Raw genomic sequence first — 19,425 nt, 5'->3', positions numbered from 1 at the left:
GCGAAATGAAAAGTGTGAATCGTTGCTCTTCTAGGTATTTATTGTTTTAAATCCCCTATCGTTAGCTTGGTTTGACCTATGCCCTTCAAATCCGTGCCATGTTCGTTCCTGCAGCTCATTTTAGGAGTGAGGCCCTACGTCAAGGAGCGTTTATGACTCAGCCTTACCTTTGGAAAGGGTGTGCGTGATTTATTTCTAAAAGCATCTTATACCTTCCGTTGCAGGACTCGAAAGCCTTCATGCACTTACGAGTTTTCCGAACAACCAACAAGCTCTCAGAATCGAACTGAGAAGAGCTGACGGACGAAAGGAAAAGACTGCTGTGCACTATAATAAATTTCACGTCGGCTCCGCAAAAAAGAATTACAAGCTGATCATCGACGAGTACGTCGGTCCTGACCGTAGGTATCAGTTCTGCCGGCTAGCCGCTCTCAACATATCATGCGAACAGTGCGATGGCGCGTGTTATTGCGCGCTTTGCCCGCGGGGAGCAGGACCTCTGCGGCTCTACCGACAAACCGAAAACTGGAAACGAGTCCAAACTGTATGTTTTCGAAAGGCTGTTAATGCTGCGAGTGCTTTTTATATTTCAAAGTGGGCTCATTTTGTGTTTTCAGACGGTGCCCAGCAATTCTCTAACTAAATAAGTTTAAATTTACTAATTTAAAATTTATTTAGTCATATATAACTAAGAACTATAGTTATCGCAAACGTTAATAATTGTTCTGGATACACCCTTTGAAGAGACTAGTATGTCATCAAAATCTTCAGAGGGACGTGTAGTTTCATATGAACAATGGGCCCGATGTTCCGCGAAACACGCCGATCTATACTACCTCTCATGAAATGCGAAATATACTGTGCTATAACACGGGTGGCGAGAATGACATGGCGTTAGAACTGCAAACAAAACTACAAAACTTCAGAGAGCCGCAGAACAAAAAGAAAAGGAGGGGGGGGGGGGGGGCTACTTCGGGACTACTTTTAACAAGAAACGATATTGAGGGAACAGTCATTTCCAAAGGGGCCAACTATAATTGTCGACTACAACAAACAACACCAGGCAGCAATACATTTCTTCAACCTCTAAGCAATATTGTCACGAATGACAATTGATAAAGCGATGAAAACTAAAGCAAGCTAAACGTTTAATGGGACGATCTGGTGCCCAAGACCATAGCCTCCTGTATATTCACAAAGCCTGGCAGCTCGACAACGGAGCCTTAGAGTGCCCGGTCGCAGATATGGAGCGCGAGGTTCTGGTAGCACAGAGCATCAAAGAGCCATTTTTCGGGGAACCTGGACGTCAGCGCAGTGCTTTTGCAGCGGCGAGGACCCGAAACACACTTGTTCACTCGGCAGAAGTGTGTTTCGGCGTCTCGCCACAGCGGGGCGCCGGTCACGTAGCTCTCCTCTCAACCGTTGTTTTCCGCTCCACCTTTTTCATTTCGGCGGCCGCTTCTCGTGGCGATTTGCCAGGGTTTGTCTGTATATAGAAGGCTACGCCAAGACAAAATAGAAAAAGGCTAGCGTCGCAGGCGTTGATGGCGGCGAATCAGCAGGCTCGAACTCTGCGGCGAGACCAACTCCGCTCCCCATGCGGAGTCCCTTATGTACCCGCGTAGGTTTCTGGAATATTCGGCATGGAAGGTTCGGCGCGTGGCAAAGCCTGACAGATTACCATGAGACGCGGCCGCCAAAAGCGAAAAGGTAGAGCGGCAGACAACTGATAAGAGGAGAGTGTAAAGCCCCTTGATAAAGGCGTTTTTAACAAGTACCGCCAACCATTGTTGTGGAAACGCGCGAGACACGTGCGAGCAGCGGCTGCTCCGCCGCCATTCGCTTCCAAGGGTCGCTGATTTCAGTGCTGCGCGGAAGCGCTCTAACCAAGGGACGTCAAATCTTCCATTCCTGGTGATTTGTCGTATTTTTTACCTTCTATTGCTAAAATCTCGATCAAATATTGACGGGCACTATATCTAAACTCAGTGTGCCTGACAAAGCAATCAAGTAGACCACCAAGTTATCTTTTAGAGAAAACTGCATCCTTTGCCGCTGCTATTGTTCCATGTGAACGAACATGGAAGCGACCCAAACGGGCGCCCCCGACGCTGCTAATACAGGACTGAGCTTAACTCCTGAGCAACGTCAGAGGAACGAATCACCCGTAATGTCGCAACCAGATGATGGGCACTCCATTTGCTCGGATGGTTCCATTGCATCGTCGACTACAGACGTGAACTATATGGAACGAAACGACGATACCGGAGGTCAGTATCAAGAAGTTCGATCACGAAAGAGAACTTGGCGCAACAACTCCAACTCCAGCTCGGGTGCAATAATCCAATCAAAAGCCATCGAAGAAGGGCTCACTGTTGTGTTGGTCCGTGCCGATACTCAGACGTAGATAACATCCCTCAGTAGAGTGAAGCTCTCAAAAGTTCTAGAAAACTCCTGTCCTGAGGGAAGTCACGAGGTTCGTTTTAACACCAGATCGAATGTCATCGGAGTTGACACCAGAAATGCTGAAGCTACAAAAACATTGCTCAACTTGAAGGCTCTCTGCGGAATTCCGGTGATGTCATACTCTCCACTGGCTGGAACAACGGTGAACGGAATGAATCAGGACGTCGACAAAGAGCTTTCTAATGAGGAGATCATCTCGCATCTCAGGTCATATATTAGGTGCCGTCCGACGCCTAGGGAAGTCTAGCACAGTCAAAGTCACCTTCCGGGGCAAAATTCTGCCAACCCATGTTCTTCTGGGTTATGTACGCCATCCCGTCCATCCTTTTCAAAAAAGGCCCGCCCAGTGCCTTAACTGCTTTGGATTCGGACACAAGCGAGTGGCCTGTAAACGCCCCAAAAATTGTGAACATTGTGGAAACCCACATGAATCAACGGACATCACATGTCAATCAATGCCTGCAAATAGTCTCAACTGCGGCCAAGAACACGAAGCTACAGCACGCTTCTGCTCGAAGCGAAAGAAAGCAGGGGAGATCCAGGCGTACTCAAAATTCAACTCGGTGGGCCTTCATGTCGCCAAATCAGCCGTGGAGTACGATAAGCACTTCCCGAAGATAGAATCTACTCGAGCTGGCAGCAATGCCGCGAAAGAACCGACTGTCACTGAACTCAAGAATTCAGGAGAGCAAGACATGGAAGCAACTTTAAAAATGTGACTACATCATCGCCATACACGACGGTCGTCAAACAAACAAAATCTAAAAGTCACGCAACTCAAAGAGATTGCCAGGGTTCAAGTCCACACGAGAAAAAAAAAAAGTAATATGCCGGCTGCATCAACACTTCAGGCATCCCAGATGTTTTCTGCACCCACCACTCGGCCCAACCCCGCCATTCGAAGGACACAAATGTGCAACCAATAACTTCCTTTGGAGACAGTTCACCTGAATGGATGCTTTTCGTCAAGGCCGCAGTCAAGATAGCTCTTAGCTTACTTAAAGGAGTGGTGCAACGATATTAAATTGGAATGTTTTTCACTTTACACGAGCTTAGGGGCACTACTGGGACTCAAGGATACTCGCACGCAACGCCACTTGCCAGGGAACTCCTTTGTTGCGGTGTAATTTCAAAGACAAAAGCGATAATCTTCATTCAATCTCTTCTTTGCAAAATTTGATGACGTAACGTGGAGAGCGCAGTACACACCAATGACGATATTTGAATGCTGTTTATAGATTGGACGCGAGCATTGCGTGGACACTCGATCTGGGCTCGTGACAATCGATGCCTTGACATGCATTCGGGTAGTGGCCCGTGTCCAATCGCTGCAACGACGACAATAGCCGAGCCATAACAATGTCTGCAACTCAGCGCGTGTCCTGTGATTTTCCAACCCCAGATCACGTGGCCGCTTGTCCTGGCTGCGAGTTGAGGGGGTGAACGCTGCTTGTTTTTCTTCACTTTTTTTCTGGGACTTCTATAGCGTGGGGTGAAAAACGAACGCGTGTTTCATCGGTCATTAACGTCAGGGATACGTTTTTAGGGGTATTTGCGCAAAGTACAAAAATTGTTGAATCACCCCTTTAAAAGCATCGAATCAACCTGGGAAAAGACACTACCATAATCCGAGCTCTGCTCCCTCTCCTTGAGGGACGCTAAGGTCATCTTCTACCCAAACTAAGGGTTTTACCACCAGAACGACCTCGGTGGTGTCCGCAAGAGCTAAACATCGTGGAAGAAACAAGAATCGTCTAACTTGTTCATCCATTCTTCAGTGGAACGCCCGGGGACTTTGAAAACGCCTTCCAGACCTCCGACAATATCTGATTTATCATCCTTTTGATGTCCTGGCTATTCAAGAACCAATGACACGAGCTAACGACTTCAGGCTCTCCACCCTACCTTATTCATCATAGCACACCTGTGCGAAAGGGAGGTCGCGCTCTTGAGCAGCACTGCTAGTAGCTGCAGGACTGCCACACAGCCCGGTTGATCTCTCGGCGTTCACCACAGAGAAAGCAAAATTTGTGGCTGCCACTATTCGAGTCCTAGGTGACGACTTTACTGTAATTTCTGCATACGTCGCTTCTGGCCCCACCAACAACTTGGACGCGGAAGTTTTATGCCAGACAGCACTTATATGTCCTGGTCATTTGATACTATGTGGCGACTTTAACGCACCCAACTCTGTTTGGGGAGACAGTCGAAATACTTCAAGAGGAAAATCACTTGACATTATAACGTCTTCGCTTGACTTAGAAGCATTAAACGATGACACACCGACATATGTTCGACGGGGGGTCAACGATAGTGTTCTTGACCTAACACTTGCTTCACCGGATGTAGCAGCGAACTGGACCACGCAAGCAGATTTATGGGGCAGTGACCACCTTCCTATCAACATTGTCTCACCGAAAGCTACAAAGCTGAAGTACCAGCGGTGCAGAGTCACAAACTGGGATATGTACCGTCGACTTCTTGATAGTGGCCTAGGATCGGGTATTCAGCATAACCTAGCTACAGTCATTGCCAACGCCTTGAGCCTCTCTACGAGGACAGTGTAAGTACCGTTCCGTAGGCCACCTCCAGATATGGAGTACCTCAACCTCCACGCAGCACGCCGGAGAGCCCAACGTAAGGCGTGTAGAACGAAATATTTTAATGACTGGAGCATCCATCACAAACTTGAGGCTAAATTTCGTCGACATACCATCCGCCTTCAACGAAAGCACTGGGAATAACTCTGCTGCTCTTTCGCATCTCCTGGAGGCCTTTCGAAGGCGTGGCAAATAGCGAAAGCACTATCTTAAGCGAAGAAAATGCAGCACCCCATATCTGGACTCGCGGTGGCACTTCAAAAGCTTCTAGAAGAAACAGTAGAGCTACTTGCGAAAGAATTTTTAAGAGCAATTCCCCTACTCCGACGTGCAAGGAACCAAGCAATGAACCCTCCCCTGGTTGCGTGCCCACCGAGCTAGACAGTGATTTTACCATAGCGAAGCTAACATACTCCCTTAGAAAGTGCACTAAGCGTAGCACTCCCGGACCTGATGGCGTGACATATCAGGCGCTACGCAAATTAGATGAGGACCACCTTCCCGCCTTGCTAGACGAGTTGCATGAGGTATGGCGCATTGCAGAGCTCCCGGCCGCCTTAATGGTTTCCCATGTAATCCCCATCCCCAAGCCTGGCAAACCTCACGCGGGCCTTTCATTATACAGGCCTATCTCTGTAACGAGTTGCCCCGGAAAGCTTCTTGAACGCCTCGTTCTTCGTCGCATCACTTGGCAACTTGAGAGAAACAAGAAACTTCCTGACCAACTGTGTAGCATCAGAAAACATCGCTCCACAGCAGATGCCATAGTAGACGTAGTAATGTCATTCGAAGGAGCTCGAGCTAAGGAAAAGGTAATATATTGCATTTTCTTGGATACAGAAGGCTTTTGACGCTTTGCCCCATGCCACCATTCTCCATCAGCTTACTCTCTTCCGCATCACAGGAAGGGCTTACGCCTACATTCGAGCATTCCTCGAGGGCAGGACTCTGGTTGTGAGTGTCCAGGGAGTTACAAGTACCCCAAGAAAAGTGACACAAGGAGTACCGCAGGAAAGCGTCAGAAGCCCGTTTTTTTTTTTTTTTTTTTTTTTTTAATCTAGCAATGGCATTTCTTTTAGCGGCGCTTACTCTGAGGACTTACCTACCCACCCCGTGTACAAATATCGCCATTTATGCGGAAGACGTCGCAATATCGACAGTTGCACTCAAAAACAAGGCGGATATGATAGGCCAGATTCTTCAGTTTGTGCTTGATAAAACTGCAGCAGAAATTACTCGTCTAGGAGTAACATTATCGCCCTCCAAGAGGGCTTTACTTTACATCAATTCCAGCAGGCGGCAAACTGTCAAAATAATGCTTGACGGCGTGGAGACTCAAAGAGGCAGGTGCCACCCACCTCTATCTCAGCATTCTTATTGACGATCTTGTGACATGGAGGCCGGCAATGAACAGAATACTGGGCAATGCTGTCAATTACTGGGCATACTCCGCACTTTTTGGGCACACAGCAAGCAGGGTATTCCATCAAATGGCTTACTAACGCTTTACAGGGGCCTCGTTCAGTCCAAGCTACTGTATGGAATTCCCTTCGTCAACGTTCGAAAACATCAAAAAGACGCTCTAGAACGTTTTCATCGAATTGCGCTACGACTACGCCTGAGACTTCCCCCTAACGCAAGGAACGTTCCGACGCTAACAGAAGCCCAAGAGCAGCCAAGCAGTCTTTGAGCAGAAAAAGCAGTGATGCATTCCTTAACGCGAATTCACACCGTCCCGTCGGCGAAGTACACACTGTCCCATCTGCACACACGATCATCATCAAAACTCGGTGAATTAGCAGGGCAGTTTCAACGTGACGTTGGAAGCCCAGGAAGGCTCTATCCTCCCCGCCCTCCGCATAGCACACGCCCACCACTGAACATGCATGAGTCATTGCCAGACCTACCTAAAAAAAGAGATCTCCATCCAACAGTTGCTCGTTCTGCCGTTGCCGTGGCTCTCGAAGATAAGTACGTTGGACACCTCGCCACCTACACTGACGGCTCAGTCGACATGAAGAAAGGAACTTCAACTGCAGCCTACACAACTCCCGCCCCTTTCTACCAAAAAAAGATGTTCTTTTGAACATTGCGATATCATCTACGACAGCTGAGACGGTTGCAGTTCTTCTGGCTCTCAAAGCCCTTCAGGAACGTCCTGCGGCCGGAAAAGCTGTGATCCTGACGGATTGTCGCTGAGCGCTGAATCACATCGGTGACACCGACAACGCTCCCCTGAAGCTCAGGAGATTGCGCACTTAGCAACAGAGGTGGAGGACAATGGTTGGAAGCTCGCATTCCAGTGGATTCCATCCCACTGTGGGGTTTCATGAAAATGAGCGAGCAGATACCCTGGTACCAAGGTCACATGACCTCTTATCAGCCACACACGACTTACGACGATTTCATGTATCACGCCTTCTCACATCGCGGGATCTCCGAAGGCGACACCCAGACCCGAAGCAGGCCAGGGGAGGAGCTCAATACCAGTCCCAGACCCCAAACTGGCACGGAGATACTCAACGCTTTTGCATCGACTTTGAACTAACAGAACGAGAACTTCACGAATGAGAATTTGCACCGCTTTGGAAGGTCCTATCAAGGAAATATCCCTGACTGCGACGTATGTGGAAAAATAGAATATCACGACCACATCTTCTGGCACTGCTAGGAACACAACTTTGCTCGGCAAACACTAATGGCATCTGTTCAAAGGACTGGTGCACACGTGACTACAACTAGGAAATTAATATTTCCTACAGGTACCAGGCAACATGCGAAGGTAGTTTCCTAGGCATTACTGGATTTTGCCCATGAAACCAACCTCTCGAACCGCCTTTAACATTCACATTCCTCCGATAAAGCGGAAAACGAGTGAACCTTCTTGAACTGCAACTACTTATGGTGCAAGAGTGTTTTGAAATCTAAAATGACAATTGCGGTAGCCATGAAACGCGAACTTAATCGCGCCACCACTTCGCGGCGACCCGACAGACCTGTGTGAGTCATGAATCTGAGAAACAACCACCCGCTAGATTGCGCGCGTCGCTGTTTTGCGACATGTGGCTTAATCGCAAGTTCTCATGAGCGATGATCCGCCGACGCTCTACATTTCCTCTCGGAATTTCCACTCACATACGTTGATTGATTGGCATCCTTCCGCATATTTGCGGGTAACTATTTTTAACACACCCCTCTCACATCTTTCTTTCCCCTTCCCCGTTGTCTTTGTGAGTCTTTCCCCTTCCTGGAGGATAACAATTTGCATTGGCATTATATCCCGTTTCCCGTTTTATACAACACATCCCCCCCCCCCCCCCCCCCCCGCCCCTCTGTGCTGCATCGCCATTTGCTTCCAAGGACAACTTCAGACGTGGGCCTCGTGCACTCGCGCATTTGACGCTACTTGCAAGACAAACGAAAACACATCGAGGGGCTTTAGGAGAGTCCAGAGCCACATACGTATTGGGAGAGTATGGCCAAAAGGCGGAGGAAAAGCCGCCGCCAGCGCCGCATATTCCCCCCGCGGTAAGAGCGTAAACTAAATATGTGACAGCGCGTCGACCAATCAGCTAACCGCGACGTCACAATATTGGAAACCACATTTAAATTGTGAAATAGAATCGTTCAATCATGGCGTCTCGTTGACAATGGCGTCAATAGCAATTCAGCAGCAGTGATCGTTGGGTGACCAGGGCGTGGACGCGTTGACTGCGGCTACCAAGGAGCTATTCAAATCAAGACAATATTCGAGATAGTCGTCCCGCTTCCGCGCTTCTTTCTTTACGAAAACATGACTGATGAGTGAGCACCAATTTGCTGAACGAGAGAAGGCGTCGGGATCTTCGCTGACACAGAACGGTTCTGCGCTGACACCCAGTTTCACAGAGCGCAGTGAAAAGAAACATGTAACTTTAAGAATCGACAAGTCCTATACTTGTTTTCACTTCAAGAACCGCAGTAAAAAAAAGTCTGGCTCCACGCGGAGCATTACTAATTTCCCTCTTTATCTTGGTAATTAAGATATATGCAGGTGAATTTTAGATTACATATATGCTATCTTACCAAGACGTAAGCGTTTCAAACACTAAAAGCATCGCTTTTTCCCCTGACAACCAAATCTCGTAAGAACTACTTCGCGCCGCGTATGAACAATGCGCAAAACTTGCTTTTTTCTTGAGGTGAAAACGGGTATAGGTGTCATGCGAGCGCGAGCATCCCGCTTTTTTTCCCTGCTCCGCCGCTCGAGTGTTCGTACTGGGGAAGGATCGTTCGAAGCTACCAGATCGCGCTTGTAGCCTTTGCGGTTAGCCCACGTTTGGTCGAAGTATAAATACCCCTTCCACGTGTTGCGTGATTCTCTTGCTTACCGAAGCGGCAAGCGGAGGAACAGCGAGCTGGGAGCCTTGCGAACTGTTGTCGCACTGGTAAGTGGTACTAGAAAAGGAGCCACCCAAAGAGTCGGACTCTAGTCGGGCTCCGCACCGCAACCACGCAGTTTGCTTTGGCTTGGAGCGCACGTTCGTTTATTCTACCGTTAAATATGGACGTTGCTAAAATCTCACATTCGCCAGGTTCTCAGTCACTAAGAGTTATACTTTTTCACTCTAGCGACGCTAAAACGGCTTAAATTAGTCTTGTCGCATATTTAGAGCTCACGAACACCGCTAGGGACTGTTTCGTGGCCTGTGGTTACAGTGTACTAGAATACTTGGGTAGTGTTGGGACCGGAGGGGCTCGCGTGAAGCGCGTGGTATTGATCGCGACAGGTGTCGACACCGGCGCGTTATCCGGAGGGTGTGCGCGTGCGCGGCTTCACGCGCGAAAATATGAATCTTTGGTGCCGCTTTGGTGGAGTGCACATAGGATTTCTGATAGAGCTATGACCTGCCAGCGGTCATACCGCGGCGTGAATTACGTTGTGGCACGATCGTTCGCAACATGATGCTTCAATGTATTGGACGGTGCAAGCTACATTACCCTCCCTTTACATAAAAACAATTGCGACTTTAAAGAAGCGGATTTCAAGTTGTTTCAGCGTAGAATTAGCTGCGACTTTCGGTTTGTCGGATGATTAGCATTTTAAATGAAATCCCCATTTCCTTGGTCGCAAAGGCCGAACATTAGATATTTGAAAGGGATGTCTAAAACTCAGAAGCAGTTTTTTTTTCCTATCTTAATTTAAAATGAAACGAAACGGCACATACTAAAGTCCAAGATTGTTTTAGTATGTTTTTAATATCCCAGGCTAACTTCTATGTCTTCTTTTCTGCCTATCTTCTTTTTCTTGACCTTAATCAGCTCGCTTCACTTCTCACTCATTCTTGTGTTCATTAATGCGACGAACCACCCAAGCGACGGTCGCAAAGGGGTGATGGTCTTTTATTTCTTCATGGCTGCCACGACCATCCGAGGACCCCATGACGTTCACTTGTAAGAAATGGCTTATAAGCCGTGACAATTTTTATCACGCGTTTTAACATTGAACTTAAGTCCAGAAATTGAGACAACGTGGGGGAACCAGTAATGCTTTATAAGATTTAAAAAAAAACAACAAAAAACAAGCAATTATTTCACATTATTTTGAGCAGAATACATGAGCACGCGTAGATCAGGCAAGAAAAAAGTTGTAATAGTTTACAGCACGGCATCGAAATAATGGTTACAATGTGCAGCGCATCCATGGTTACAATATGCAGCGCATTATCCTCTTGAGGGTAAACCATCTGAAACCTACACGCTCACAACAATATATTTAACCGACAGCTGCTTTCTGACAACCAGGTAAGTCTCGCCTGAGCTGGGTATTCGAAAAGAAAGAAACATGGTTCGACAGGGGGCGTATATGGTTCACGCAGACATACAGTGTGTTTTTTTTTATTCTTTACATAACTTTACAAAAGTTTACAAAAAAAGGATATGGCAGATAGGTGGATGCCGTCTTTCGTTATCTGTAGGGCTCGGCGGACAATAAATGGGTGAATAACCGTTGCAGTGTTTAATAATTAACCAAAATCGGTTAGTTAACTTGTTTATTAGCGGCTTAATTGGCCATGGTGCAATTGCAGTTTTAAAAGGAGTTATTATTGAAAGCAAGCACAATTTCGTCATTTCGCGAAAAGGCAACGAGGTTCGCGAAATTTATCGCAAAAGTTTGCCTTTGTTCGCTTGATTAAGAAACCGCGTTATGAAAATAATACGTAGAATAGTAACTTAGTCGTCTTGATGTGTGGCGCCGGCGAGTCCACCGAAGACATGCTGTCGAGTTAGTGACGAGGGGACAGGGACAACCTGTGTCATTCTTCTACGCATCAATATCAGCACAACCGCATTCGCGCTTTCAGCGCGCAGTTTTTAATTAAGCAAAGAAAGGCAAAATTTTAGCGATGAATATCTAGGACAGAACGAGCGGGTTGGTAGGGATAATCAAGCTTGAGGAAGAAAACGAGAAGGGACGGACAAACACAACGAAAACGAGCGCCTTGTTGCTTTCGCTCAAAGCTCGTTGTTTGTTCGCGAACTTTCTAAATTGGGTTGGCTATTAATAATGGCTCCCTTCAAAGCTGCAATTGCAACATGGCCCATTAAACCGTTCATTAACCCTTTGCCTACCGCAAAAATTTAAAAATGAAAATACCGATTTTTTTTATGTGCCCCATACTCTGTTTCACCTTGTGTTGTACCGCAGGAAAGGCTACAAGCGCGAGCTCCTTGCTCTGGGGCACATCTCGGCGGCACGAGCTCCCGTGCACCAAGGGCAGGTGCCAACGCTATAAGCTCGCGCTCCTGGCTTTCGCTGCAGTACAACATAAGGTGAAACGGAGTGGATAAAATCGTGGTACCGACACGTGCACCGCTCAAAGTGAAAAAAAAAAAAAAGGCGGGTTGCGCGATTTTTTTTGGATAACTGGACTACAGCGCCGCCTCGAACTGTCAATACACGCGCCCTCACGAGCTCCGGTTCCCAAGCCGCTCCGGTCCCAACACTACCCAAGTATTCTAGTACATTTCTTTTTGTTTGACGACGAGAAGCTCGTCTATTCAATCCAATGAATATCCAAACTCTCAAAATAAACGGCTCTGGGAGAGTCATGTTAAGGGGTATCCACACGAAGGAGAACTCCGCGGACGGATGTCGTGACGTCAACAACCCGGGAAACTCGGTCCCAGGCTCCGCCGCGTGCACTTGCGGAGCTTTCGTGCTGTCAGCACAAAGCCTCCGCGCCTCCGCCACGGAGGAGAACGCGCCGCGAGGCGTCAAAAAGGGATGACGTATGTCTCACGTGATGCGCGATCCGCGGAGGAAAGTGGCGGATTTCTCCTTCGTGTGGATACCCCTTAAGGGGTATCCACACGAAGGAGAACTCCGCGGACGGATGTCGTGACGTCAACAACCCGGGAAACTCGGTCCCAGGCTCCGCCGCGTGCACTTGCGGAGCTTTCGTGCTGTCAGCACAAAGCCTCCGCGCCTCCGCCACGGAGGAGAACGCGCCGCGAGGCGTCAAAAAGGGATGACGTATGTCTCACGTGATGCGCGATCCGCGGAGGAAAGTGGCGGATTTCTCCTTCGTGTGGATACCCCTTAAGGGGTATCCACACGAAGGAGAACTCCGCGGACGGATGTCGTGACGTCAACAACCCGGGAAACTCGGTCCCAGGCTCCGCCGCGTGCACTTGCGGAGCTTTCGTGCTGTCAGCACAAAGCCTCCGCGCCTCCGCCACGGAGGAGAACGCGCCGCGAGGCGTCAAAAAGGGATGACGTATGTCTCACGTGATGCGCGATCCGCGGAGGAAAGTGGCGGATTTCTCCTTCGTGTGGATACCCCTTAAGGGGTATCCACACGAAGGAGAACTCCGCGGACGGATGTCGTGACGTCAACAACCCGGGAAACTCGGTCCCAGGCTCCGCCGCGTGCACTTGCGGAGCTTTCGTGCTGTCAGCACAAAGCCTCCGCGCCTCCGCCACGGAGGAGAACGCGCCGCGAGGCGTCAAAAAGGGATGACGTATGTCTCACGTGATGCGCGATCCGCGGAGGAAAGTGGCGGATTTCTCCTTGAATGAATGAATGAATGAATGAATGTTTATTTTTTTCCGGAATCAACCGAAATGGAGACAGAGACTAAAGGCTCAAAGCCTGACAAAGGTCCCTGTCCCCAAAGCAGCGCTTTCCAGCAGCACACAGTTTACAAAGTTAACGCTTAGTATTAAACACTATATTCATTTTTTGAATATACAAGAAAAACAACTAGTTATTACATGCAAATTCAAGTAATAAGGGGTTATCACTGCCCACCATGAGTGTCCTGAGATCCCTTTTAAATTTACCAAAATTGTTATTAAAATTTATGTGGTCTTTAATGTTATTCAGAGCTTTACTGACTTGATATTCCATTGTTTGTGTTCCATAATTTGTACGGGTCTGAGGGGGCCGCCTATATGTGTGTCGAAGAGGGTATGCATGCGTTACGTCACTTAAATCCGTCACATATAGTTTTTGTCTGTGAATCAGTTGTAATAATTTAAAATAATATATCTGATTGACCTTAAGAATGCCATATTTTTTAAAAAGTGGTGCAGTATGCAGGTCTTGTATTTTACCCTTATAATTTTCAAGTAAGCGCAACATTTTTTTCTGCAGTGTGAGCAACGAGTTATAGTTTGTGGTCGATGTCGTGCCCCACACTAGAAGACAATAACAGAGCTTAGAGTAAAAGAGCGAATAATATAAGTTTTTCTTTAGCCATGTTGGTATAAGGTTCCCTATTTTATATAGGCATCCAACCGACCGTGAAAGCTCGGAACTTAATTTATTCACGTGTGTGTTCCAATTTAGCTCTTGATTAAACCAAACTCCCAAAAATTTTTGTTCGTGGACTTGTTCTATAAGTTCATCTTTAAAATGTATAACTAAGTTTATACTGTCGCGTTTGTTTTTAGGTGCAAATAGTATATACTTCGTTTTTTTCGTATTTAAATTTAGCATGTTTGCTTGAAGCCATGTAGCTAGGTCGGCAAGAAAGCTATTTGCCAATAGTTCTAACTGGGCTTTGGATGAGTCTGCAAAAAATACGCTGGTGTCATCCGCATACAAAATAAGCTCATGAGATCCCGTGATTGCTGTAATATCGTTTATATATAGAAGAAAAAGAAGGGGACCTAAGATTGAACCTTGTGGGACTCCACATTTGATTGCCATTGTACTTGAGACAATGTTATTAATTTTAACAAATTGGAATCGATTTTCAAGATAATTTTTTATGAGAGCCAAAGCTATTCCACGTATTCCATATGTATGTAGTTTTCTGAACAGTATGTCGTGTTGTATAGTGTCAAACGCTTTACTTAGGTCTAAAAAAATTCCCAGCGTATATAGTTTATTCTCGATATTGTATATTATTTTGTCCTTTGCCTCTACGAGTGCTTGCTCAGTGGATTTACCTTTCTGAAATCCATATTGCGATTTGTTAATCACATGATACTTAGATAGAAATTGGTCTATTCTGCTTTGTATGACGCCCTCAAATAATTTAGAGAATATAGGCAAGACCGAAATTGGTCGAAAATTTTGTAAGTATTCTCCGCCCCCTTTGTAGACAGGCGTAACTTTAGCAATTTTAAGTTGCTCAGGAAATATACCAGTTTCTAACATGCAATTTATGATGTGCGATAAGACGTTGCTAATACCTTGGTAAACGTATTTAATAGGAACTGGTTTAATGTCATCGATGCCAGCAGCTACATTATTTTTTATTTTTGTTATTAGTAGTTCTACTTCCTGTGGGGTGACTGGTGATAACATTATCGAGTTTGTTAAGGACGTCGTCATAGGTGTGTTGTAATATGCTTGCGTATCTGCAGTACACTGGCCAACTTTTACAAAGTGCTCGTTCATTGCGTTAGATAAGTCCAAACCGCTCACACGCTTGCCATCGACAATCACAGATTGTATTTCTGTGGCGCGATTGCTACTGTTTGTGAGGGTATTTACCGCTTCCCATACTTTTCTTGGCTCATTCTGGACGCGAACAAATAGGCGTTGATAATAATCTTGTTTTGTATTTTTCAAATCAGTTGTTAGCTTATTTCTGTACTTTTTGTAGGCTGCTAAAAGTTCTTGATCTCTGCTTTTAAGAAAATCATGGTATTTTTTATTTTTTTCTTTAATCCGAGCGTATAACTCATTGGTCATCCAAGGTTTGCGCAATCTACCTTTTCTTTTGTTCGTCAGTTTAAGTGGGAAGGCAGTGTCATAACATATTTTAAGTTTTTTAGAAAAGCTGGCGTACGCAATATTTGGGTCGTGTTCAACATACTCACTGTTCCAATCGATGGCAGTGATTAGGTCACGAAACTTTATCAGGGAATCTTCGTCTATTTTCCTGTAACTGTAACCGCTACGTTGAGTTTGCTTTTTTTTAAGGAATGGTGCAAAACAGAAAATAGGTAAATGGTCACTTAAGTCGTGTGTAAAAATGCCAGCAGATACCTCATGAGTGTTTAAATTAGTTATACACACGTCAAGACAAGTAGCGGTATCTGAGGTCACCCTGGTGGGCAGTGTTACCGTATTAATACATCCGAAGGTGCACAAGACATTTTGCAATTCCAACGCATGCTTTTCTTCTCTAAGTAAATCGATATTTATATCACCCATTATAAAAAATGGCTTAGCTGTTGAGCCAAGGAACCCAAGCAAGTCCTCGCAGTAAGATATAAACACAGATTTGTCTCCAGTCGGTGGTCTATAAACAACACAAACAATAACACTTCCGGCGTCAACAACAAGAGACTCGACGTCTTTCGAGATAGCGGAAAACTCGTCTAACACATGGCAAAAAATGTCTTCTCTTAAATAGATCGCAACCCCGCCTCCCCTTTTATTTTTCCTGCCCAGGCTGGCGCATTTATAGCCACTGAAATGAGGGGGCTCAGATTTTTCAGGGATCCACGTTTCCGTACAAAGCAACGCATCAAAATTTATACATAATGATTCAAAAAACAAATTTAGATTGTCTTCTTTATTGTTTATGCTCCTGGTATTAAAATGTACCAAGGAAAAATGTGAATTATAACTTTGATATGTTTGATTAAAAAATGAATCGTCGTAGTATCTGCAATCTACTGGGGGTGACACAGCCATTTTTGTCAAAACTTAGTTGGCCTCCGAGTTGTCTACAAATTGTCAAGGTCATCGTTGCATTTGATGTGAACAGCGCGTGCTCCTTCAGTTTTCCGGACAAGAATCTTTCCGTTTGTATGCCATACGTAAGCGTAGTTCTTCGCATTGGCGCGTTCTTTAGCTGCCCGAAGAAGCTCCCGATTACGCCGAGTCAGGTTCTCTTGAATGAACAATCGCGGGGCACTGTTCTTTAGCTTATTTTTTTTCTTAAGCCATGCATCTCTAGTTTGTTGCCTTGCAAAATGAATAATCACTCCGGGCACATTTCCTTGTCTAGCGGGTAGCCTGTGAACCGATACAATATCGGACTCGGTGAGGGGAGGTACCTCTAGTTTATGAGCAACCTCATTCAACGAAGTAATCAGATTTTCGTCCTGCGCCGCAGGGATCCCATGAACCTCTAGATTGAGACGCCTGCTCCGAAATTCGAGTTCATTAACCTCCTGCAGGAGCTGATCTTGTACTTGTTTACTTCTATTATCCTTCTCTTCCAGTTCTGTTACTTTCTTTCTAAGTTCTTTGATTTCGGTCTTTTGAGTATTGAGGTTCTGTTTGATTTCCTCGAAGCTTTTAGACATGAACTGAATGGAGAGCTCCATACTGTCTACCTTCTCCTTTAGAAGGGGGAGGCTTTCCAACTTCTGGTTGATAGATACGAGAAGATTTCTCATGTCGAGTTCAGGCTGATGTTCCTCACCACCACCAGCCTGCAATCCACCACTCCTGCAGGCTGGACACCGCCAGCCCTTTTTAGCGGCCTCGGTTTTCCCAGCGAAAGATTTCTTGCTTACTCCGGCACATTTACCGAAATGGTACTTGCACTCACACTCGGAGCATTCTACGAACGTCTCTGTATCGTTGGCTGGCAACTGACATGAGGAACATGTTTCAGCCATTTCTGATAGTTTACAGAAACACAAATTCAGACACTAACACAGTAATAGTGGCAGCAGCGGCAGCAGCGGCAGCAGCAGCAGAAGTTAGGCCAAGGTAATAAAATTTAGTTGTTACCGACCTGTAATAGGCGTAGTACGTGGTTAGCGATGTTCGCTGGGTGCTGCCGCTGCCGCAAAATGATCGCCGCTTGGAAACCCGCCGCTTATCTTGGCTCAGCGTGCTTGAACAGCGCTTGCGCTGGGAGAGTCTCCGAGGTTCCAATGTAGGGTAGAAGGCCAGAGGTGATACCACAGATGCGATTACACACGTATGCTGACGATCGCAGCTTGCACGGTGCAGGCCGCAGCACTGAACTGCAGATTACTGTCGGACACGGCACGATCCCAGGGCAGCAACTGTAATAGGCGTAGTACGTGGTTAGCGATGTTCGCTGGGTGCTGCCGCTGCCGCAAAATGATCGCCGCTTGGAAACCCGCCGCTTATCTTGGCTCAGCGTGCTTGAACAGCGCTTGCGCTGGGAGAGTCTCCGAGGTTCCAATGTGGATACCCCTTGAAATCCGCCCCTTTCCTCCGCGGATCGCGCATCACGTGAGACATACGTCATCCCTTTTTGACGCCTCGCTGCGCGTTCTCCTCCTTGGCGGAGGAGCGGAGGTTTTGTGCTGACAGCACGAAAGCTCCGCAAGTGCACGCGGCGGAGCCGGGGACGGCGTTTCCCGGGATGTTGACGTCACGACATCCGTCCGCGGAGTTCTCCTTCGTGTGGATACCCCTTTAACGGGACCCCGCTGTGGCGAGACGCCGAAACTCACTTCTCCCGAGTGGTGGAAAGCCCGCTCGTGCTCCTCGCGTTCCTCGTGCGTCTTCGCCGCTGCGAAAGCTCTGCGCTCTCTGACAGCTTCCCAGAGAAATGCTCTTGTGCTACCAGATCCTCGCGCTCCAAATCTGCGGCCGGGCGCTCTATGGCTCCGTCGTCAAACCACCAGGCTTTGTGAGTATAGAGAATCAATGGCAGAACATTCGTACCTCGATCAGACGACAAGGCTCTCGATCTTACGAGAACACTAAATTGAAAGAATAAATAAAAGGCGCGTCGCTATCAGGAATCAAACCCGGGGCCTCTGCAGGAAAGCCAATCACTGTAACAACTCGGCCACGCACGAAGTCGCGCGGCGATTCGCGTGACAATATTGAACCATGCATTCATTTCTGCTCTTTGCGGTTAACGAAACAACCAGCCGCTGCCCCCGACTCCCGTTATGCGTACAAGGTTCGTAATCTTTTTTTCTGAACAATAAATAAAACAGGGTTCACTGGACACATCTATGTGTCGAAAATCAGTCCAGCTGTATATAGGTAGTGTAGCACAAAACTGCCAAGACAATTAGCTTTTTTTTTTTAATTGTAAAACATATTTTGTTTTGGGGGCACAGTAGGAGGGCTTAACAGGGGCCTGGAGCCGCACTTGGTCTCGCGAAGAGCCGCATGCGGCTCGAGAGCCGCAGTTTGGCCACACTTTTGCTATAATCTTGGCTGTTATTCTTTCCAGATTTTGTTTACCACTTACAGGGTGAAACAAGGAGACGGCAGGCTCTTTAAATCGACCGGAAAATTTGGTTTCTTAGCCTATCGCGCGACTTTGTGCAGCGTTGCCTACAAATGGTGCATTTTCTTTTGTAAAATTTGCGAAGAGCGAACTTACCTGAGGAAAAAAGTAAAGAAAGAAAAAAGCTTAGCTCCTATGGAAACGCAGTGACGACACCGGTCTGCAAACAAAACGGCGCCGTTTTGCACGGGAGACAAGAGATGACGCAACAAACACCGCCAACGGACGAGCATACGGCGCCGAGAGCAGGCCTTTTTAGCAGACGATATTTTCGTCTCAAAAGCGGCGCGCTTTCCGCGGGCGGCGACAGTCGCAGAAACAAAAAAGACAGGCGCGGTAACAGCAAGGAACTGCAGTTCCTTGTCTGCTAAATACGCCGGCTCTCGGCGTCGTCTGCTCGTTCGTTGGCGGCAGTTGGCGTCGCGACCGCTTGCGCCATCTCTTGTCTCTCGAGCGAAACGGCGCCGTTTTGTTCGCAGGTAAGTTCGCTCTTTACAAATTTTACAAAAAAAAAAAAGCACCATCTGTGGGCAACGCTGCACAAAGTCGTAGCGCGATATGTTAAGAAACCGAATTTTCCGGCCGATTTAAAGAGCCTGCCGTCTCCTTGTTTCACCCTGTAGTTCAACTACATACATCCGTTGTGATTCGCATGGTTGAAGCCCCAGCACGATTT

General features: G+C 47.0%; 1 protein-coding gene across 1 annotated transcript in view; it reads left to right on the top strand.

Moving 5' to 3' along the window:
- Window positions 1-19,425, top strand: part of LOC115310031 (ficolin-2-like) — a 75,203-nt gene that overhangs the window by 45,226 nt on the left and 10,552 nt on the right. The window contains exon 5 of the mRNA XM_040211975.1: window positions 225-401. Coding sequence (XP_040067909.1) covers window positions 225-401 — 177 coding nt within the window. The remainder of the gene's footprint in view (window positions 1-224; window positions 402-19,425) is intronic.

The sequence above is a fragment of the Ixodes scapularis genome, unplaced genomic scaffold, assembly GCF_016920785.2.
Source record: "Ixodes scapularis isolate PalLabHiFi unplaced genomic scaffold, ASM1692078v2 PGA_scaffold13__105_contigs__length_92229423, whole genome shotgun sequence".
In the NCBI taxonomy this organism is placed as follows: Eukaryota; Metazoa; Arthropoda; class Arachnida; order Ixodida; family Ixodidae; genus Ixodes; species Ixodes scapularis.
The sequence above is the reverse complement of the archived record's forward strand: the minus strand, read 5'-3'. Positions and strand labels throughout refer to the sequence as shown.